Below are 24,122 nucleotides of genomic sequence, written 5' to 3'. Positions count from 1 at the left end.
ATAAATGTAGATGTTCGAGGATCCACATTGCTGCAGTCCAATTTACCTCCCTCCTTCCCTCTGTGTTTAAGGGTGGTTGTGTAGGTGAGGTTATACTCTGGTAATTTTGTATATATTGTACATATTTTTGGTGCAGGAATGTTTGGAGTTTTTGGTTTTGGCCTTGTCTTTTTAGGGTCTTCTGACATCTGGGGCAAGAAAAGACTGAGGATATGACGTCGGTCATGCGCATTAGTACCCTGACGTACTGACGTCAGTCTAATGCGCCTTGACCGACGTCAGCCATATACTTTGGTATTCGGGCCGACTGGGACAGCGGACTACCCAATAGTTAGGACTGCAGCAATGTGGATCCTCGAACATCTACATTTATGGTAGGTACAAAACTGTACTTTCTCCTCTGTACCTTCTGTGTCACTTAGGTCCAAACCGTTTAGAATAGAGGTTTCAGCTACCCTTCCTTGTGGTTTGCTATCCCTCGTTTAGAGTGTGCTAGTTTTGGTGTGCTTTGTTCACTCTTTAGCGTTGCTTCTGCTAGAGTCATTCCCACCTTTTAGGGTGAATGCCTGTGTTTGTTCAACTCTTGTTTTTTGTGTTGAGAGCAGTTGCTAAGATGTCTAAGGATACCAAAGAGCACAAACCTTCCGGGTTTAAAAAGTGCTCTAAATGTGGGTATAAAATGTCCATTACCGATGGGCATTCTGTTTGTGTCGACTGCTTAGGAGCCATCCATCTGCAGGAATCATGCAGTTTTTGCCATGCGTTTAGCCCTAGAGTTCTCCAAGAGAGAAAGAATAAGCTAATCTTAAAGGGACTTTTAAAACCCTCTTTTGAAGAGGCTATGGATCCGACTTCTAGCAGTAAGTCTAAATCTGGCAAGTCAAAGAAAAGATCTCCGGCTCCGTCAGCTTCATCGGAGCCTCAGGAGAAGATATCTAAAACTGCATCCACCTTCTCGGCTCCACAGTCCTCGGGGCCGCAGGAAGGGTCGGTATTGACTGAGCCTGCATCGGCTCCAATAGTATTGGAACCTTCTAGGAGCCGATCGCCCAGTCTCAGACAAGTTCTTCCTGAGAGGAGAGCGCATTCTCCATCCCTGTCCTCCAAATCCTCCAAGACCCTTTCGGATGTGGCTGTTGATAGGGTGGTTCAGAGGCTCCTCCAGTCACCGGTTTTGGCTAAATTGTTTTTGGCGCTGACCCATTCGGCTTAGGAGCCCATTCTGATTCCGTCTTCGATCATTCCTCCGAGCGCATCTCTGTGTTCGGAGCCGGAATGTTTGGCACCGCGTGATGTATCTAGGCCGACTCCGATGCCCCATTTGGCTCCATCGGTGCCAACTTTGGCTCTGAGCCTGTCGGCTCCGCCCTCGGGGTTCGGGACTCGGGATTCTACAGTCGGTCCTGAGGGGGACATCTCGGGGCTTACTTCGGCTCTGAGCCTCCCTCTCGGCGCATCGGCTCAGGGAACTCCGACCGCCGTCATGGATTTGGAGACTGGTCGCTTCTCTGATTCGGGGGGGCCGGCCTTCGAGGCTATGCGGACCGCGCTGGCCAGATCGTCAGCTACATCAGTCAGGTCGGTCACTCTGTCCCCCATCACTCCGGTGAGAGCTTCTGTTCACCACCCATCCATGGACAGCAGAGCACCAGGGCCTAGGGATACCCCCCATGAGTGGTCCCCTACTTTCTGAGGGTCCCTCAGAGTTCGTGCCTGAGGAGCCACCCAGAAAGAAAACGTGCAAGAGGAAGCACATAGACTACCAAGATGAGTCCCTCACCTCTGATACTGACCTCGAGGAATCGGAGGAGTCACCCAAGTCATCCTCTGATGATGTTTCCTTCTCCGATATTCTGGAGATACTGAAACAAAGAGGTGACTGGCCTTCCAAAGCCCCTTCCGAGTAGGAGTCAGTATTCCTTAAGGCTTTTGGTGCTCAACCCTCCGCATCCTGGGTGTTTCCACCCTTCGACGAGCTCCTTGACCTCATTTGTCGAAGGGTGTGAGAGAACCCCAATTCTGTGGTGCCCGTACCCAGGCGTCCCAACAAGTTTCTTTCCTCCCCCAGGGCAAAGAGTTTCTATCGAAAGGAGTCCCTGTAGATGACATGCTGGTGGCGGCAGCCACCCAGAAGGAAGTAGCAGAGTCTTCTTCATCCGTCCATCCTCCTAACAAGGAGTCTAGGGCCATGGATCGGTATGGGAAGCGTACCCTCTCATCAGCAACCTTCACATAACGGTCGCTGAATTACCTATCTCACTTCACATGGCTCCAGAGAGATCTCCTCAGAGAGTTAGGAGATACTCTTGCAGGTAATGTACCTGAGGCGGTGGCCCAGACGGTTAATGCCTAGGTCTCTACCCTCAACTCCATTGTCAACTATTCCATGCGGCTGATTTCGTATGCAGCCGAGGGAGCGAGTAGAGCAGCAAGCTCAGGGGTCGCCCTTAGAAGGCAAGCCTGGCTGTGCCTGTGTCACTTTGCGGAGGCCTTCAAGTCTTCCTTCACTGACGCCCCCTTTGATGGTAACTCCTTGTTTGGGACCAAAGTGAAAGACACCCTCACCAGGTGCGAACAAGAGGGAAAGACCCTGTCTGCCGTAGGGGTCCCTTTTTCCCTTCCTTCTAGGCCTTATCCCAAGGCCCAGCGTGGGGGGGAGATGTGGTTCAAGAAATCACAGAGGTTTTTCCCTGCCGCACAAGGTGAACCCCCCCCCTCCAGAGGCAGGGGAGGGGGGGTTATTCAGGGAGATGTCGCCCCAGAGGCAGAGGGGGCCCCCACAATTCGGGAGACCACGAATCCTTTCGTGGTTCTCCATACTCTCGTTCCTGAGGGTGTGCCCGACTGCGCTTATCCGGAGCCAGTCAGGGGTCGAATTTCATTATTTCCGGAAGCATGGGATACCATTACCCAGGACCGATGGGTATTACGGATAGTGTCCGGAGGTTATCTCATTCCATTCTCATCAGAACCTCTGCCAATCAAGAAAATCCCAGAAGTGCCACCCAGTCAAAGGGATCAAGCAGCCTCAGAGGTCTCTCTGCTGCTAGAAAAAAGAGCCATCCAGCATGTCCCCACAGACCAGATCGGATTAGGGACTTACTCAAGATTCTTTTTGGTGCCGAAAAGAACAGGGGACCTGAGACCCATACTAGATCTCAGCCAACTGAACAATTATGTACACAAGTCCAAGTTCCGTACGGTCACACTACAGTCGATTCTCCCATTGTTGGGAGAGGAGGTATGGATGTGCTCCATCGACCTCAAGGATGCTTACTACCATGTGAAGATGGACAGAGCATCCTGGAGTCACCTACGCTTCCGGCTGGGAGCCAGTCATTTCCAGTTTTGAGCCCTGCCCTTTGGTCTCACCACAGCCCCCAGGGTGTTCACCAAGTGTATGGTGGTGGTGATGGCTCACTTGAGATGTCAGGGATTCCAGATGTTTCTGTATCTGGACGACTGGCTCCTTACCGCTCCCACCAGGCATCAATTAGTTCAAACCAGGGACGCTACTATCAATCTATGTCACCAGTTAGACATAACAATAAATTGGGAAAAATCTGCCTTATTGCCCTTACAGTGTGTCACCTTTATAGGAGCAGAATTAGACACCATTCGAATGAGAGCATTTTTACCACAAGAAAGGATCACAATACTGCAACAACAGATACACGTACTGATGCCCGTGAGACAAGCGAAGGTAAGATGGGTTCTCCAGCTCCTAGGGACCATGGCAGCAACAATTATGTTGGTTCCCCTAGCGAGATTACACATGAGAATTCTCCAATGGCTCCTCTTTGTTCAATGGTCGTTCCAAAGACTTCCACTGTCTCATCCCATCTTACTCACGGACAGATGCAAGCAGGACCTTGGTTGGTGGCTGTGCACCAACAATTTGGACGGGGGAAAGCCCTTCGTTCCATCCAGCCCGGTTGCCACGGTGACCACGGACGCCTCCCAGATGGGGTGGGGGAGCATTATCTTGGCAGGACAGTCCAAGGCATGTGGCAAGAATACGAGATACATCTGCATATCAATGTCCTAGAGATGAGAGCAGTGCTTCTTGCGTCGCAGGCACTTCAGAATGTTCTTCCTCTAGGGACGATTGCGATACACTCAGACAATATGTCAGTAGTGTGGTATCTGAACAAACAAGGGGGAACCAAGTCTTACCCTCTGTGCAGAGAGGCCATGATAGTGTGGCATTGGGCAGTAACTTCCCAGTGGTTTCTGGTCGCAATGCACATTCTGGGGAAGTCCAACGTAATTGCGGACAGACTAAGCAGAGCTCTCCTGATGCCTTACAAGTGGTCCCTGAATCGCCTGGTTGCAGAGCGGATCTTCAGCAGATGGGGGGTCAGCCTTGCTGTGACTTTTTTGCCAGCTCCCTCAGTGTGAAATGCAGCAACTACTTCACGCTGATCCCCCCACAGGGGGAGTCACCCAGGGATGCTCTGGTTCACGATTGGCCCCCCGGTCTGCTTTATGCTTTCCCTCCGTTTCCCTTGCTGTCAAAGGTCATTCAGAAAGTGCAATACTTGGGAAGCAGAATGATTCTGATTGCCCCACACTGGCCTCGCCAAGTTTGGTTCCCCTTTCTTCAGAAATTCACTGTGGACACTCCTTGGACTCTGGATCCTCAACCAGATTTACTGACACACATGTCGGGACAGTTCCACCCCTCCCTGATGACCCTCCGGTTGACAGCCTGGCTACTCCACTTCCATCGTTAGTCAGACTTCATAATTTTTCACCGGAAGTGGTTCATATCTTATCATCCTCTCATAAACCATCCACTAGAAAAATTTATTCTAGTAAATGGAAAAGGTTTTCTATCTGGGCACATACCAGAGGCATTGATCTTTACACAGCTCCAATAGCTTCAGTTCTGGAGTTTTTGTCCATGCTTTTCCATCAGGGTTCCGCATCAGCCACCATCAAAGTTCAACTGGCGGCGATCTCTAATTTTCACGTAGCGAATGAGCCTAGTCTCATGGCACATAGTCTATGTAAGGCGTTCCTGGAAGGTACTCTACTACTCCGTCCACCGGTGTCCAAACCTATCATGTCCTGGGATCTCAGTTTTGTTCTACAAGCCCTTACTTTACCACGTTTTGAGCCTGCAGCTACCTGCAAATTGAAATTATTGACTTGGAAAACAGCCTTCTTAATAGCAATCACTTCAGCAAGGTGAGTTTTAGAAATTCAAGCCCTCTCTAGCAAACCTCCATATTTAATCTCCCATAAAGACAGGGTCTCTCTCAGACCAAACCCCTCGTGCCTTCCTAAAGTGGCTTCCTTGTCTAACCTAACTCAGTCCATTGAGCTGCCTGTTTTCTTTCCCCGCTTTTCCAACAAGGCAGAATTTAGATTCCGCCAGTTGGAAGTACATAGACAATTACGCTTCTGTCTACACCGAACAAAATATATCCGGAAGTCTGACCAACTTCTGGTTTCTTTTTCCGACAACAGAATGGGTTCCCCGGTATCCAAGGTCACACTGTCTAGATGGATATCTAGTTGTATCTCTTTCATCTATCAAGCAGGAGGTAAAGATCTGCCATTTCCGGTCAAGGCTTACTCTACTCGGGCTGTTTCCACATCCACGGCCTACCAAGCCAGATTGTCAATGGATGATATATGTGCTGCAGCTACTTGGGCTTTTCCTCACACATTTGTTTTTCATTACAAATTGGACGTAGTTTCCAGGGGCAGGTCTTCCTTTGGCTCCACAGTTCTCAGGAGTATTTTCCTATGAGCCACCCAGGATGCAGGTGCTAGGGACGCTGTCCCACGGGTAAGAATGTAGGCGAGATAGGACTACATAACATCAAGAAGTTATGTACTCACCATAACGTTTGATGTATGTAGTCCATCTCGCCTCACATTCTTACTTACCCTCCCACCTTCCCCCTGCCTGGAGTATTTGGAGGTTAGGTTGTCATCTTCAGAGTTCCCTTGCTTAGCTTATTCTTTACATGGATGTGATGTGTGCATGGAGTACAAATGAGTTTCACAGCAAACTAGATCTGGGGATATGGAGCAGTGCACCATGGGATACCTGCTTAGTCCAGCCAATGAAAGACTTCGAGCTAGTATAATCGGCCAAGTCGGAGCCGATATTCGGCTCCGAACCCACGGGTAAGAATGTGAGTCGAGATGGACTACATACATCGAACTTTATGGTGCGTACATAACTTCTTGTTCATTGCTTTCCTTTTATTAATACAGAAATTATTTTGCATGTTCTGTTAGGCAGTAAACATTGTGATGATATTCATAATTAGTTACTTTTCTTGGGTTACTACATTGGTGTTACTTATGACACTGTGGAGGTTAATATGTTGACAGTGTGTAACAGTTGTTTGAATACATTTATGTAGTTTTAAGTTTCAGTTGCAGTAGCACAAATGATATATGGCATTTTAGTAGGTTGTTGAGCTTGAGAGGTGAGTAGAAAATGGTCAGGAATATAGTGAGGGATTAATAGAAAGAGAGAATTGTGTTAAGAGATGCGTAGAGTATAACACTATATGTCTGTAAAAGTAGTGAAAGGCGTAGAAGTGTGATTTAGAGAGGATGAGATGAAGTGGTTATGTGTGGAGTTAGTAAGTTAATGTTTGAAGGAAGAAGGGGGGGGGTTAAAGTTAAGTTTCTTGCTCTAGATTCAATGTGTGGGCCCCACACTCAGCATCTTTCCTCAGATGGAGCACTGTTACAAAAACTGAAACTTGGAAAGCCGGGAGCTTTGCCCCCTTTGGAGATAAGTGCAGTGGTAAGCAGCCTTCTTGGTTCTGCAGGTGCTGTTCTTATCCCGTGCAACTAAGAGCTGAAGCCTGCAGCATTTCTGTGTTTTGCAGATGACAAAGGACTCTGATGAGACATGTATTACTGCTGTTCTTAAAAAGAAATTCACAGAATGGGAAGATTGTACTGGTATCCAAAATAAACTGGTATGCAGAGTATTGGAGGGCTTTCTTTTCCTGATCTGTACATTGTCTTCTGGCTGCACAATTTAAATTGGTCTGATCAAGTAAATCCCAGCAACATGGAAAAAGAATTAAACTTGGTGTGGGTACTTCAGTCCAATGACTGTAGTTTGTGCAAGGTTTTTAGTGCATTTTAAAGTTTCTTCAGACTGCAATGACATGTATTGATTGAGTCAACAGTGTCCTGCAGTGTTTTTACTTTTTCCTGCTATTATGTGGCCAAGGAATTTTTTTTTTTTGGGGGGGGGGGAGGTGCAGGGAGCTTGACCCTGTAAAAAAAAAAAAATGTTTTCTATTTCCTAAAGTTGTGCTTTACGATGCTAAAAAAAAAATATTGTGAAGCATAACTCTCTGTAGGTTACCACTACTGAACATAGGTAAAGTGTCTTGACCTGTATGAACCTTTCAGATGAATAGCCTCAGGTTGTGGAATGTTTGCTTTCATTGAAGCTTACCTTTATTTAGCATTGCAGCATCCGTGAAATAGTTTGTTTCATTCTAACCATAGATACATTCACATCTGCCTTGTAAGTTGATGAGTACAAATTTTGGGAGGAAAAGAGGACCTGAAGCGGATCCCATACAAACAATTTATGACATTACCACTGTAAATAAAATTAGCATTCTCCTAAGTGTCATTTATTTTGGCTTCCTGCAGCTCCATAGTTTTATCTTGTCTGTACTGTGCTTTTTCAGTACGTACTCAAAAAAGAAAAAAAGTGTAGCAACTTACTTTTTATGCAATATCATTTCAGCCTCATAGTAACTTGATTTCCTTAAGCTGCATAACGTTCACCAAAAGAAGGAAGTCTATGTCCTGTCAGTCTTTCTAGGGGAAATATGTATTATTCTGATTGTAATAAATGAATTTCTCTGTCCTTTCTTAAAGCCATTAACTTCTTTGCTACTATATGAATGGGTAATTTATACTCCTTAATTCCTTCATATATTATTTCACACTGCTATAATGGACAAAATTTATTTGGCTTCTGTGAGCATATTTTAGATTCTTTCCCTGTTTGCAGTCTGCTGTATTTTTCCTGTAAATAGTTATTAAATGGTTTATAACCTAACAGGGTAATATTAAACCAGAAACTGTATGATTCAATATTTGTTGTGTCTCTTGGGCAGAAAATTTTTGACTAAACTAGAAAAGAAATACTAACTCCTATCTGGAAAAAAAGCAGTTCTTGTGCAAAATCTCTTTGCTTATTAACCTTGAATTATGAAATGACAAAACCAGAAGACCAAAAGTCAGAATCATGTAGTTCTAACTTGGAGTTCAAACAACCCTACAAAAAGGAACTGCTGTTTTCCAAAAGGATGTGTGACCATGGACTTATAGTAATTAAAAAGTGAGGGTCTCAGGGGTGTTAAGCAGCATGCTTCCACCCCCTCCACCCCCACTCTAAATACATTGTTTTACACTTGCTTTAGTTAAGTTTTTAGGATTTTGAGAGCTCACCCCTTTATATCTAAACATTTTTGTACTTTGGTCATATACTATTGAAGATTTGCATGAGGCACAGAAACACTGACTTGTAAATCGAAATCCATTTTCCTGCTGTCAGTCTAGATCTACATAACATTTTTAAGGAATATGAATTACTACATAGAAGTATTAGTGGGTTAATTAAATCTGAAACCATCATCTTTAGTAAATGGAAGCACTGATTATATATTTTAGACTAACCTTTCTTTAGAATAAAAGAATTTGTAATTATGGACATTTTATTGGGATATGTACATCTGTTTCACTGTTAGAGCCCCATAAACATAGCTCCTAGCTCCTGAGACAGATTCATTGAAGCAGCATCTCCTAGAAGCTTTAACATTTGTTTGGCTCTGCTGTGAGACTGCATTTGTGTGAGCTGTGTTTAACCCTCAGTGAGTGTTTCCTCTTGTCCCTGATGTTGTGTAACCAATAGAGTTAGTATATAAAAGTAAGAGAATGCAGGGGAAGAAGTCCTCCACATGAGAGGTGCAGAAAAAATATTTGTGATTTCCCCAAGATGCTCCACTGGTGTGTGTTTGGGGAGATTGCTTTGGGTGGTATGTTTGCCAGCAGTTTGATTTCCAATTTTTTTAGTGGATCCTATCTTCTTGCAAGTCAGCTGCTGTCATTCCATATACCGAATTTTCCCCTTTATTTGGTTAATACTTGTAATGGCTTAATCTCATTGCTGAAATCAGTAATGTATGTATGAACTGTGTGCAGGTAAGTAATTCTGCCTTTTTTGCTCATTTGGTAGTCTCCTTAACGTACCCCTCCCTTTTAGCCCTTTGTTTTTAAAGCGCTTTAGGAAGACCAACAGTTTATATAATGTGTTCCTGTAATTTTTATATTGCTTGTTTTTTAATCTTTTTTGAATGTTTTCATGTAGATATCATTGGCCTATCTGGTCTCATCACACCATCCTTAGATGAGATGATCCATGTTGCAAAAGAAATGGAACGACTTGGAATGAGCACTCCTTTACTTATTGGAGGAGCAACAACATCCAGGTAGGGTCCTGTCATAAACATGTAATCATTCACAAGCGTTAGCACTATTTTTGTTAAATTTTGCATTTAGTGGTTTGAAACTATTTTTCAAAGAATGTCTACTGCAGGAGTATCATTTTCTTACAGTATAATAGAACATAGACAGTAGGTGTCAGAGGTATAAATAAAGCAAAACAAAGCAAAGTACTGCACAAAAAGAAGTGTATTCAAAAACAGTTGAAGACCTGTTTTACTTTTACTGGAGAAGGAATGCATATTTACGCATGAGTGCTCGCTCATACACCTCACACAGTAGTTCCTCAATTCAACTCACCTCAGCTGTTCAGTAACACATTAACATTATTGACACTTCTGTTGCCATAAAATGTCTGTGAGAACATTGTACCATTTGACTCCCATGTAGCTGAATATCAGATCCATCCATCCACAAGCCCTTTTCCCCCATTTTTTGTACATTGGGTCAGTGTGTCACTTCACAGTGACAATAATCTAGAGCCAATGTTTACACTGCCGGATGGCTAGCCCTGCCATGATAATTCTTCCACACCATACACTTGCACACACACACACTCATACCTATGGCAAATTTAGAGTGTCCAATCCATCTGCTGCATGTGTTTTGAATGTGGGAGGAAACCGGAGCATCTAGAGGAAACCCACGCAAACACAGGGCGGACAGACACTGCACAGAAGACATCCCAGCTGAGAATCAAAACGAGGAACCTCTTGCTTTGAGGTGACAACACTAGCCACTGTGCCACTCAGCTGAATGTCAAATGTTACTGTCTAATGTCTGTTACTTAGCCAGTAGGCCTAATTTAATACAGATATATTTTACTTGTTGTTCCCGTTGTGTAATTTCTCTTAAGTCTTTTGGGTTTGTAATACTATGACTGGAATGGATCCCAATTCTAAGTCAAGGTATGATTACAGTTCACAAATTTAGTATTATTTCACTGTTTGATGTTAGTCAAGAGTGCTCTGCTTAGCACCTGCAATGTTCCCAAAATTGCCTCCTCCTGTAATTCATATGGGGTTACATGTGTTTGTAGCATATCTAAGTACAACTGTAATTTTTTTTTGTTAGACCCATTTCTCCTGCTACTATTGGAACTTACTGAGCATCTTTCTTCCACCTTACTCTTGTTTCTGCTTGCAAATCCTGATATTTTATGACTTTGTGTATCACTGTACTTAGACACTGGGTGTAGCAATTTCAAAAACTGCTACTTTTTTTCTTTTTTTCATAGACTACTATCTGTTTTTCTTAAATATATTTTTTTGAACTGTTGGTAATGGGTGATTCAATGGGTCTATATTAGCTAGTCAAATTGTCAAAAGAGCAAACCCTCTTTCATTGACTGCTTATATGCGAAAACACAGAATGTCGTGCGGAAAAAAATCGCTGGGCCATTGTTGGGACTTTGCTTTTTCCTCCACGGTGGTGTGATCTCGCAGTTGGTATATTTAAGTAGAGTGTTTGTGGGGGGCACAGCCCCCCTCTTTATTTTGCTTGTGAATTTTTTATTTATTTTTTGTTTTGTTTTTTTTTTTTTTGAGTAGCGATTTTTTTTTTTCCATGGGAGAAAAATAGCTGTTCTGTGTGTTCGACTTTGTGTGTTTTCGAATATTAACAATCGATGAAAGAGCGTTCGCTCTTTTGACACTTCAACTAGCTAGTATAGACCCGATCCGACATGATAAGCACTTCTTCATCATTCTCTACAGTACTTTGTGGTTCATGTTTCCAATCCTTCTCAGTTACTTTTATATTATAGTGTTTGTACAAACCTCAGTACAACAGTCTTCCCACATTATTGTGCCTTTCAGTATAAAGGGCATCTGCTATGAGTGTATCACACCCAGCGACAAGATGTATGACTGTTTCCAGTTCTTTTTTTGCAGAACTTTCATTTGCTTGTTTCTCCCACCTTTTCAGTGAATTTTATAAGCCAACACGTACATAGTTGACTGTATCACATTATGTTATAAACAGCATATTACAGTATTGCACTGGTTCTTGTATCTTTTGTGTGAATGGTGTTGCTGCTGTTGTCTATATACTTGCTCTTGCATATGTATTACATATGTAGGGTGCCCTCTGATTTGTTAAATTATCTTTTAACAATTCTTGGAGGAGCAGGAGCCCATCCTGGCACTCAGTGACCAAAAAGTAGTGAAACTTATCCTGGACGTGGTGCCAGCCGCATGTCCGCACACATACATACACACACACACACACACACACACACACACACACACACACACACACACACACACACACACTCACACTTTTGTCATGAATTTTGGGGAGTTTGAGAGAGTATCACTTCACCTGTAGCACATCTTTGGGGTGTGGAAAGAAACTACAGTACCTTTTGAACACTCTTGTAAACACATAAGGCAAACCGTGCATGAAAAACATGATAACCAGGAATCAAACTAAATAGTTAAGTGCCTTGAGGCAGCAGCACTCCAGATTCTTCAGACTTTCATTTGGTAATTCGTTAGCAACAGAAGTGTTTCAAGCATTGAATCCCCCAGTGGTGTAGATATCCTCCAGGAAGGTCTGACACAGACAAATAACTGGTGCCAGAACCATGACAAAAATGCATACTCATACCCTTTGGGAAGACAGTCACCCCCTGCAAATTCCAACATTCATAATACTCCCCTAAGAGTAGACCCAGGGGTACGCGGCTTGAAACACAGGTTGACAGTAACCCGAACTTTGATCACCATGTGTCAGTAGTAGTGAGAAAATCCTTCTACATGGTACAGCTTATAAGTAAGGGCATTGCTTCCTGATCTAAGAAGATGATAGTCTTACTATACACAACCATCATTAGACCAATAATTGAGTGCAATACACCCTTCAGAGTGTACCTGACCAAGCATTTGCAGTAGCTGGAGAGACTGCAGAGGTTTCTCACTAAAAGAATACAGGGTATAAATCTGTCCTATGCAAACCACCTCAAAGCCGTGCCCCATGTACTTGGTCTCCTACGAATTACTGAGAGGAGATCTATGCCTAACCTATATGACATTCTCCAGTCCAGCCTTGATGGATCTGCTACACATTCACAAAACAAATAGCAGTAGAATTACCCAATCTAAGGCTATAAACTTCATATTTGACATAAACAAATGATGTTGGAGGGACGGGAATGTGTTTGAGATTACCCCTTCTCTGGAACAGACTCCTCATTCATGTGAAACAGAGCTCTTCCCTAAACACAGTTTGGACAGATGGATGGGGAATTGCAAATTCACTCCTGGCTTGTCACTCATGGCCCTCATGGACAGGAGCAGTTTGTAGATGTGCTAAGGCAAAAGTGTATATCAAAGCCATTTTATCCCTTGTGCATTGCTAATTGGGAAATTTGAGGCATGAATGGCAAGGCTTAAAAAGGCTGTAGAGCTGTTAGCCTAGTAACCTCCTTTGATCTTAAAGGATTATTGAACAAGTAATTGAAGACTTTGAATTTGGTATATATGTAATTGATGATACATTGTCATGTGGTCATACACAAGAAATGCAAGCATGATACTGCCATTTAGGAGATTAAGACAACATAATTTCAAGCTAATTAAGGACATATGAAAATAAGAATTGCAATTCTAAAAAACATGAGTTATAATCTAATGGAAGAGAGACTGATCTCAGACAAAGGAAAATATCCAAGCAGTTCTTCAAATGCCAGAAGTCAGAAGGCAAGCAGGAATTACAGAGTTATTTAGGAGTTGAGCAATATCATGCAAAGTTTGCACTGAATATGTCTGAGATACCTCTAAGAAAGCAGTTGGAGTAAGATACAACATGAGAAAGGAGTTATGAATAGGAAAATAGCTTTGAGTGCTTTGATGTCAAAATGCTATGATGTGAAAGTTATATTTCAAGTAGGTTTCAGTTTGAATGCTATAGGAGCTATAATGCTACAAGAGAACTCACCAGTTGCTTATGAGCATAAAACATTTATAGATGCTCAAAGAAATATACTCCGATAGAAATGTGGCTGTTAATAATAGTGAATGGCTGTGGAAAGTTATATAAATATGTCTAGTAAAGAAGTTCAGGTGGAAATAGACAGCTCCAGGATTGCAGAGCATATCGTTTGATCTGCAGGTATGTGGTCTGAAAGTGAAATACAGACCAGGCAAAGAAAAAGGATCTACTGTAAAATGTCAAATATTAACTCCCTGACAACAAACTGAAGTCAGATTTGTAGAAATACACAACCGTCAAAACTGTAGCAGACAACTAAAGTTAAACATTGGTTTGCAAGTGGGTAAGGACTCCCAAACCCCTCTTATTTGTACATACTGACTATGATTTCAGTCTCAAACATCTAAAGTTAAACATTTGTTTGCAAGGGGGTAAGAACTCCCTACAACCCCTCTTGTTTGTACATGCTATGACTTCAGTCTTAGAGTAGGACCATTAATTGCTAAACAGTCCAGGACTTAATTCCAAGAAAGTTAGAGTTGACATGATATCCAGGAGACAAGACGGAAGGGTAGCGCAGCAATGTCACATGGCTTACAATCCAAAATCTACTACTCAGGAGGAAGACAGCCTAAAAATGGGTTGGAATTGTGGTGAGGGAGAGGCTTAGAAGACAGTGAAAGCTGTCATCAGAATTAGTAATAGACTCATAGGTTCATAGGTTCATAGGTTTATACTAGGCTATCTGCCCTAAGGCATTTATAAGCCTAGCCCAAATTATTGTGGCTTACGCCACCCCTTATATGAAAAAATACTGTGCCCATTAGTTTGTTGTGCCTCTGTCCAGCAGTGACCCAGAGATGATTCCCGGGGTAAACCTACGATCTCCCATCCACAGGTCTAGATTTCTCTTGAACAGAGTCAGCGAGGTGCTCTGCCTCACATGGACCGGGATTTTATTCCACAGCATAGGGAGTCTCTGAGTGATAAATCTATCCCTCCAGCACGTCCTATTTATATCCGTGCTAAGGTTTAAGTCGCTTGCTCTAGTGGTTTTGGTGGATTTGGATTTTTGAGGTGGAGCATGTCCATTAATTCCGGGTTGGACATGGCCTTGTATGTCAGGCACATGTCACCTCTGAGCAGACGGTATGCGACTGAATAGAGCTGGAGTTTCTTCAATCTGGCAGCATATGACAGATTTTGGAGTCCCTTTATCCTTTTGGTGAGGAACTTTTGGGGTCTCTCCAATTGCTGCAGATGTCGGGTGAGATACATCCCGAATGGGGCATTGTACTCGATCATTGGTCTGATAAGTGAAGAGTACAGGGGAACAATGACCTCACTAGATCTGGATGTGAATCCCTTCATGATCAGGTGGGCAATGTAGAAGGTCTTTCTAACCACTTTAGCAATGTGAGTGTCAAAAGAAAGGCCACTGTCAACCTGGGTCCCCAGGTCCCTGATAACCTCTTCTGTGCTTAGTGGATTGCCACCTATATGGTAGCTTGGGGTTACCTTGTTTTTCCCGAAGGGTATGACTATACATTTTTTGGCGTTTAACTTCAGGCCATGGCTCTGGCACCAGCTATCTGTTTCCGTGAGTCCCTTCTGAAGGATATCAGTGTCCGATGCACTTTCCACTATGACTCGTGGCAATTAGACTACAATGTAAGGATGGAGCACTGTTCGTAATCTGAGTATATTCCCCACAGCAGGGTTGTGATACTGTGGAAAAGAGTGCATTCAGACAGCAGTTGCAGGACCTACTGAATAAAGCAGGACATGAATTGGTATTGATAATGGGTGACCTGAATGCACATATTGGACAGACAGAACAGGATATGAGGACTGTCTGAGTCCACATGGGTAGGGCAGCATGAATAAAGGAGAGGCCATTCTAGACTTCTGTCTGGCAAATGGCCTCATGGTGGCCAACACATGGTTCAGAAATAGAGACAGTCACAGCAGCAGATATAAGAGTGGCCAACATGCAACTCAGGTGGACTTTCTCCTAGTAAGGAAAGGGCACTGGGGTAAAAATTAACAATTGCAAAGTCATCCCCAGTGAAATAGTCGGCCAACAGCATAAACTACTGGTTGCCACAGTCAGCTGCAAGCAGTGGTCAGAAAAGGCTCGAAGGTCAGCAGAGAACAGGCTGAAGACCTGGAAGTTGACTGGAGAGAAAGCACAACAGTTCAAGGAATTACTGAGGACTCCAGTGCCTCAAGAAAAGGAGGAAATAGGTGGAGTTGAAGAAGAATGGCTGTGCCTCAGAACAGCAAATGTTATGATTACAGAACAGATATGCAGCTGTGCCAGGTATGGAAATAGGGTACATAAGGAAAGCTGATGGTGAATGCAGAAGTCCTGGAAGTCATCAAAAGAAAGGAGGAGTGTGGGGAAAAAGTGGAAGGTAGAAAAGACAGACCAGGTTAGGACAGAATACTGGTTGGCTAATGAAGAGATTAAGAGAGGAGTTGCAGTAGCAAAGAAAAAGGCAACAGAGGCACTCTACTAGCTTCTGGAAAATGATTGTGTAAATAGCACAAAGAAACTCGTATCAGGTTGCAAGGCAAAGACAAGTAGATAGAGAGGATAGACAGGCACCCTTCATATGGCATGCCAGCTACAACCTACTGACCAGCCCACAGGACATCACAGGCAGATGAAAGGAGCACTTCCAGCAACTTCTGAATAAGAAAAAAAAAAACTTAGAAACTGTACTGCCCCAGTCACAGCCTAAAGTGAAAGAAGAGGAGGAGCCCATCCTAGAAGAAGTAAGAATGGCACTGAGGAAAATAAAGTCATAGAAAACAGCAGGTTCAGGTGAGGTCACGGAAGAAATGATTAAGATGTTGGCTGAGATGGGGAGAAAAGGGTCCTGAGGGTATTCATAGCAGTGTGGAGAAAAACGTGTATCCCATATGAGTGGAGTTTAAGTATATTAGTGCCAGTGTACAAGAACAAAGGAGACATTCACAACTGTGGGGAGTAAGTATAGAGGTATAAAACTCCTGTCACACTGCATGAAAGTCCTGGAGAGGGTGATTGATAAATGAATAAGAAGAGTACTGGAAAGTAAGATGGGAGATGAATAATTCAGATTCAGATCAGGATGCAGCACAACTGACCCGATGTTTACAGTGAGACAACTGGTTGAGAAGAAGCTAGAGATGAGGAAAGAGCCCAGTTGGGCATTCCTAGACTTGGACAAGGCATATGGCAAGGTCCCAAGAAAGCTGATTTAGGCAATCTTATTATGGCTCAAAGTCCCAGAAACATTGGTAGAATTGTTGCAGGCTATGTACAAAGACCCAATGACTCAAGTATGAACAGTGTCTGGATTCTCATTGGGGTTTCTAGTGGAAGTGGGTGTGCATCAAGCTTCAGCTCTGAGCCCACTGTTGTTCATACTGGTCGTGGACTACATTAGCAAATTGGTTGGAGGGGACAGGCCAACAAAGTTGCTATATGCAGAAGATGTGGCATTACAGCCATACTCTGAGCAAGAACTTCAGCAAAAGATAGAGGAATGGAATGTGAAACTGAAGGCAAACAGGATGAAACTGAGCACAGATAAGACAATTACAATGGCAGCAAATGAGGGAAGTCAGATGATGCTGAGAATTGAGATAGAAGGGAAAGTAGTTGAAGAGGTTAACAGCTTCAGGTGTCTGGGAGGAGTGGATGAGGAGGTCAAAGATAGAATCAGGGGAGCTGTAGTCAACTGGCTTAGAGTGCCAGGGGTAGTGTATGACAGAAGAATGCCAAAGAAGCCAAGTACTGCTTACTGTATGGTACAGAAACCTGGCAGTAAAAGCAGAGCAGTTGAAGAAGTTAGAGGTTATGGCAGTGAAGTGCCTGAGATAGGTGGTAGGTTGCACTGTAGGACAGATGAAGACATAAGGACATCAGAGCCAAAGCCAAAGTGGCTCCAGTTGCAGACAGGGTCAAAAAGAACAGATTACAGTGGTTCATGCACATGTGCAGGAAAGCAGAAGACAATCTGGTTAAGAAGATTTGGGACAGGCAGGAAAAAGGCAAGAGGAAAATGAGGACATCCGGCAAAGAGGTGGATGGACTGTGTGAGTGAAGACCTGCGGCAGTCAGACATGAGTGCTGAAGAAGGTAGGAGAGTGACATTAAATTGAGAACGATAGTGACAGTTGACATGTCACCCTGAGTCAGTGTAGAAAATGGGGTAAAAGGGTGTTGATGATGATGATAATTATGATGACATTTGACATGATAGCATTCTTGGGGTTATTATTTGCTGAATGCTACATGTTCACAAAGAACTAGATATTTTAGATGTAGTGCTAAGAGGGTGATTGGATGAAAGAAAACTAGGGATTATTTTCATAATCCCCAGTTAACAGTGACGGAAAAAAGATTCATAAACATATTAATGCCAACTTCAAAATGCCATTACTGAAAAATGTTTTGAGTCAAAGAAGACATGCAAACTCAATGCATATCATCACAGACCGAGGGAAGAGCTGTTATAGCTATCTAAGAATTATGTAGTATCGGATTGTTCATGAAGTCCAGTGGGATATCAAATGTCATGAGGTTTGTTGTCTCACAGTTTCATGATAGAACTCTCCATTGCAGGCACCAGTATTAATCGACAGAAGGCTGAAAAGCAGATTACCTACTTCATTGATATTGCTGATTCCTGGTCATCAGTATAAAGTAAAGGAAATGCTGGAAAGAAATTAGCTTAAACAGAAGTACTGTGATGATAGAAACTGCAGAAGGCTGCCAGATTTGCAAGCTGGAGACAGTAAGAATAAAAAAATGCCAGGAGAATGTGTGCAGCCTGAGGCTGTAATAGCTGGAAAAGCAGATGAACCCAGATCCTGTGTTATTTGTGGAGAAGATGAAAAGCTGTATAGGAGAAATCGCAGCAATTGTATAAGAGAAATATGTCACAGTCAAAGTCCTAGGAAGATGAGCAAACAGAATTACAGCAACTAGTCTTGTCACAAGAAAATAAGAAGCCATGTGTTATAGTTGCAGAATAAGACACAGTTATATCTTCAAGCAGGAACTGCCCCAAAAAGAAGACATCATTGAGTATTGTGAATGCAGAAATGTTACCAGTAGTGTACTGCATGGTTCAGTACTTGGCCCTGTTCTGTTTGGCATCTTTTTCTCAGATCTTCAGTCCAGCACTATTGGCCTGTAATCATTAAGTTTGCAGACAACTATTAACTGGGTGTTGTTCAGTCTTCCACTGACTCACAATTGCTCCAACATGGGTTAGACCATATTAACAGTTGACGCCAGGGCAATGATCTTGAATTAAATGTGACAAAAATGTAGTAGTTTTTTTTTTTTTTTTTGGTAAACAAAATGTTTTCACAAACCATAGAAGTGACACAACTACCCAGTCAGAAACTGTTGTAAGGGATCTAGGCACTCATTTTTGTAAGTGTTTACACTTTGACCAGCACATCTTTGCAGTAGATCAGAAAGCCTTTTCTCTGGCTCATCAAATTTCCAAACACATCTCCTCTAGATTCAAAGAAGTCTCAATTCCCCTTTTACTCATATCTCATCAGACCCATTATTGAATGGAATGCACCTTTTCGCATATACTTTGTTTAAACCAATCATCTCATCTTGAAAGACCTCAGAGATTCATAACCAAAATGATCATTGGCCTCAAAAATCCTAGTTAGCAGGACAGACTGGTAGCCCTGTCTTTGTACCCTGTCTTGTACAGAGTCGTCATGAAGATCGTACCTCTCATCCCCTTAGCACAATAAATCTGGACAAAACCTAAAACAATGAGGGGGCAGAAATAGGGACAAATTTTAAATATTGCTCATATAAACTTAGAAAGTTGCTAGAATAACAGAATTTCTGTTAGCATGCATTTTCTGAAGAATATGAAGTCTAAGACTCAAGGGTATGTCATTGTTTAGCTACTTCAATCCTCAGTGATTTGCCAAATATCACACATTTTATGAGGAACAGACCAAAATTATGAGGGAAAAATGTGGACATTCTTGAAAATCAGGACATTTGAGAGGTACAGTGGAGATCTACATCTAGCGTTTCAAGCCATGAAAGACCCAACTGTTTTTGACCTCCTATTCCTTCACAGAACAAATGGTATGTCAAATAAACAGCTAAAGGAACTAAACCTTCATCAACAGATGAATAAAACACATTGTTGTGATAGATTCATATCCCAACATATCCCCCACCTCTGGAACAAATTTCTGGTACATGTCAAGCAGAGAACCCCCCTCACTACCTTCATGTATGGGCAGAATCAAATTCTTCTGCTGTCTGTCTTGCCTTCCCTGAAGTTGGGGAAAGCTTTTAAATATGGGTTTGGGCTTGGCTTGTAATGTTTTGCAGACTGATTGCCTGGTACTTACCTATGAACCTGTGAAGACCATATGTCTATTGTCATAGTGTCAAGTGCTCTAGATATGGAAGACCACTAAAGAAACTTGGCAGGTAAATGGACCAATAGTTAAAAATGATTTTAGGAATGAAAGATTGCATTTCTTTAAAATGGGATTTAAATATGTTCAGAAGTTTTATTTTGATGTAAGTAGCCCACGAGCTGCTTAGTGTAGTTGTCAACATCATCAATCCCTTTGTCCCATTTTTACATTTAGTTGGAGTCAGTGTGACCAAGTCACCTATGGCCTTTAGTATATTGTTAAAATTTATTCCATGTCATCACTGTGATGTAATGTATGCTTCCACGTTTGTTTACTTATGTGCTTAATTGCTACTTTTTTAACCTAAGTAATTAAATTGAGCAGCAAAGTCCTTTTTTCAGCTGTATCCCGGGGAGAAAAGCTCCACATTGGTGTTTATTTTTAATGATAATGAGCTACAGTGATCTCCATGTTATGTTTTCAGCTGCATCCCGGAGAGAAAAGCTCCACATGGATGTTTATTTTTAATGATAATGCGCTACAGTGATCTCCATGGTATGTTTTATGCAGTTCTTGATGTTTCAGTCTGAATGCACAGTTTAAGGCTAGATTTCATCCTCAGTATCTCTGTGTTGTTTATTATTCACATTGACCTTATAGAAACTTTGAGAAGTAAGAGTGGTCATTTAAATAAGCATGCCTTTGGTAAACTATCAAGACCATTACTGGTAATGTCCTTCCATTTCACTGTTGCAGTATTCATTACAATAGGGATCCTGTGCCAACGGCGACCCAATGTCTGGTCAGTATACCAAAGCCTGTAAGTTGCTTTAGGGTATGCAGTACGTCACACGTGTGCTCCTCGTGTTGCTTAGGGCATAAAGGTGATGTCTGGATGTACCATCCTCAGAACTTCTTTGCTGCCACTCTGAACACCATATGTTGATTGTTGGTCTGTATGCTCATTCCTTTGCTTGTTCACCAAGCCATTTCATCTTTTCGTCTCCTAAAGACCTCTTAAGGTGTTTCCAGACAATACTGCAGTGATGTCATATGTCAACTGGCGGGGGGGGGGGGGGGGGGCAAGGTCTTATTTTCGTTGCCAGTTGGCTGTCCTAGCGTGGGAATTAGCTATCCAATATCAAGTGACACTTCAGGCAGTCTACATTCCCCCAGGTCAAAACATTGTGGCAGACACTCTGAGCAGGTCCATAACTCAATCCCATGAATAGATGCTTCACAGGGATGTGTTTCTGGTCATTGTCCACCAGTGGGGTACTCCTCAAATGGGTCTTTTTGCCTCCCTCTGAACAGACAACTTTCTCTGTTTTCTATCAGAGTTCCAGGTCCTCTGGTTTGGAAGGTGGGCATCCTCTGTTTTTTTAAGAAGGGGATGTTTCTTTATGCCTTTCCTCCCCTTTCCCCTCATTACAAAATTCCTGTTCAAAATACAACAGGATGGTTCAAAAATCTTGTTGATGATTCCCTTTTGGCTGAAACAGCATTGGTTCTGTCTTCTGCATTTAGCCAAGGGCAATCATCACAAGTTAACTCACAGGGTGGACGTAGTCACACAATGCAGAGGACCTGTCATCCATCCCCACCTGTCCACTCTTCAGCTGACACTGTGGGTGATAGGATATTGATTCTTCATAGTCACCTTTTTTCTGAGGACATGCTTAGGGTCCTGCAGGAGTCCAGGAAACCTGCTACTAGGATATCCTACTTATCCAAATGGAAGAGGTTTTTGTAACCTGGATCCACTTTATGTGGATGTTCCTTTGGTTCTCTCTTATTTGTGGGAACTGCTCAATACTGGGTTTGTTTATTCCTCTGTTAAGGCCCATTTAGCAGCTATCTCTGCTTGTCTGCCTTTATCACATCTTTTATCTTCTAGATTTGAAGCTAAACAATTCCTTAAAAGCATCCTTCATATTAGGCCTCACAGGAAGCCTGTTCCTTCTCCCTGGGATCTTAATTTTGGTTTAGAAAAATTGACCCAAGCTCCTTTTGAGCCTGCAGCTTCAGCTTCCTTGCAGCATTGCTGTTGGAAAACTGCACTTTTGTTAGTCCTTACTTCTCCCAGACAGGTGTCTGAGCTTTAAGCCCTCATGGCTATTCCTCCTTTTTTAGTTTTTTTATAAGGATTGGGTGTCTCTTCATACTAATCCTTCTTTTATGCCCAAGGTGGTGAATGGGTTGTCCCTTAATCAGTCTATTAATTTGCCCAACTTTTTTCCCTTCTCCACAATCTGCCAGTGATAAGGTGCTGCACATGTTGGATGTGCACAGACCACTTCGATTTTATTTGGATAAGGTAAGACTTTTCGTAAATCTGATCAGATCTTTGTTTCCTTTCATCCTAGGTCTTTAGAAATGGCTGTGTCCAAGCAGACTATTTGCTCATAGGTAGGTTCTAGGCTATTGGTCCTAAGGCCTATGTAAGCCTAGCCAAAAAAGTACCCTGGCTTTCGCCACCCAAGATAAGTATTTTCCTGTTCCCCTGTCGAGCAGAGCCACAGAGGTGATCCCTGGGGTGAATTTCCTATTTCCCAACCAATCATCAAGTTTTTTCTTAAAGAGTGCTAATGAGGACCTTTGTTTGATATAGATAGGTAAGTTTGTTCCAGAGTATGGGAAGTCTGTGGGGCAGGAATCTATCCCACCGGCATGTTCTGTTTATTCTAGTGACAAGGTTTAGGTCCCTAGAGCATGTAGCTCGGATGGATTGGGATTTCTTTAAGTGGAGCATGTCCAACAGCTCTGGGTTTGACATAGCTTTGTATGTTAGGCAGAGATCATCTCTGAGTAGGCGATATGCGACAGAGTAAAGCTGGAGTTTTTTTGAGACGGTCTGTGTAGGGCATTTGTTTGAGTTCAGTAATCCTCTTTGGGAGGTATTTCTCTGGCCTTTCCAGTTGTTGTAGATGTCTTGTGAGGTACATACCAAAAGGGGCGTTGTATTCTATAATGGGTCTAATGAGTGACCAGTAGAGGGGAACAACATCCTCTTTTTTCCTGGATGAGAAACCTTTTGTGATGAGGTGTGCCACGTAGAAGGATTTCCTTGCTACTGTGGCGATGTGATTATCAAAGGAGTGACTACTGTCCACCTGTGTCCCAAGGTCTCTTATCACACTTTCGGTGTTTAGTAGACTACCACCTATGTGGTAGCTCATGGGTACAGAGTTTTTGCCAAAGGGGATGACAGTGTACTTTTTGGCTTTGAGCTTGAGGCCATGGCTTTGACACCAGGCGGTCTCCTGGAGACACTTTTGCAGGATGTCCACATCATTAGGAGTTTAGATTATGGCTCCTAGTTTGCAGTCATCTGCGAACTTCTTTAGCCAAAGACCTTCTGTGTTAGCCTGTACTTCAGAAAAGTAGATACCAAACAGGAGAGGACCCAGGACTGAACCCTGTGGTACTCCACTTGTCACCGGTCTAAAGGTGGATTTGGAGTGTGCTATTTTCACAGTGTGGGTTCTGTCAGTGAGCCAGTTGGAAACCCATCTTGTGACATAAGGATTTATATGTAGTTTACTGAGTTTATCTATAATTCCAGAGTGGGGGATGGTGTCAAAAGCCTTGGCGAGATCTAGATAGGCTATGTGAACCACCTTACCCTCATCTACGGCTTTGCTGACTGCTTCAAAGAAGTCTATCAGGTTTAGGAGACATGATCTGCCTTTTACAAACCCAAACTGGATGGGGTCCAGAGTTTGGAGATTACCAATATATAAGATCAATGATGATACGTTCCATGGCCTTGCAGACCAGGCTCGTTAGGCTAATGGGGTGGTAGTTCTCGGGGTTTGTGGTGGCTCCTCCTTTGTGGAGTGGGATAACCGTCGCTGTGCACCATTCAGTGGGCACAAAGCCTGAGGTGAGGCTATGATTGAACATGGTGCTTAAGTGGGGTGCCAGTTCATTCTGCAGTTCATATAGAACACAGCCTGGGATGTTGTCAAGTCCCATGGATGCTGTGTTCTTGACTTTGGTTTTTACCTGTGCAGCCGTGATTACAGGAACTTTGCATTCTTCCGGTGTAGAGATGGGCCCTTTAGGGGGTGAGAGGTAAAGTTGGCACTGAACCTATCTGCCAAAATGTTGGCAATATCAGTTGGTTGTGTATATTTAGTTGCATTGTGCTGTAACTCAGAGCAGATCTGAGTGTTGCCATTGAGATTCTTGACATATCTATAGAATGCTTTGCAGTTGTCTTTAGAATCAGTGGCGATTTTGTTTTCATAACTAGCGTTGGAGGA

General features: G+C 42.9%; 1 protein-coding gene across 2 annotated transcripts in view; it reads left to right on the top strand.

Annotated features, from left to right (window-relative positions):
- MTR (5-methyltetrahydrofolate-homocysteine methyltransferase) overlaps positions 1-24,122 on the top strand; it is a 1,755,520-nt gene that overhangs the window by 1,332,570 nt on the left and 398,828 nt on the right. For both annotated transcript variants that reach the window (XM_044059073.1, XM_044059064.1), the window contains exon 24: positions 9,377-9,497. In XM_044059073.1, the coding sequence (XP_043915008.1) occupies positions 9,377-9,497 (121 nt within the window). The remainder of the gene's footprint in view (positions 1-9,376; positions 9,498-24,122) is intronic.

Source organism: Protopterus annectens, chromosome 1.part2 (genome assembly GCF_019279795.1).
Source record: "Protopterus annectens isolate FY-2018-M chromosome 1.part2, PAN1.0, whole genome shotgun sequence".
Taxonomy (NCBI): domain Eukaryota; kingdom Metazoa; phylum Chordata; order Ceratodontiformes; family Protopteridae; genus Protopterus; species Protopterus annectens.
This window is presented reverse-complemented; position numbering and strand designations above follow the sequence as displayed.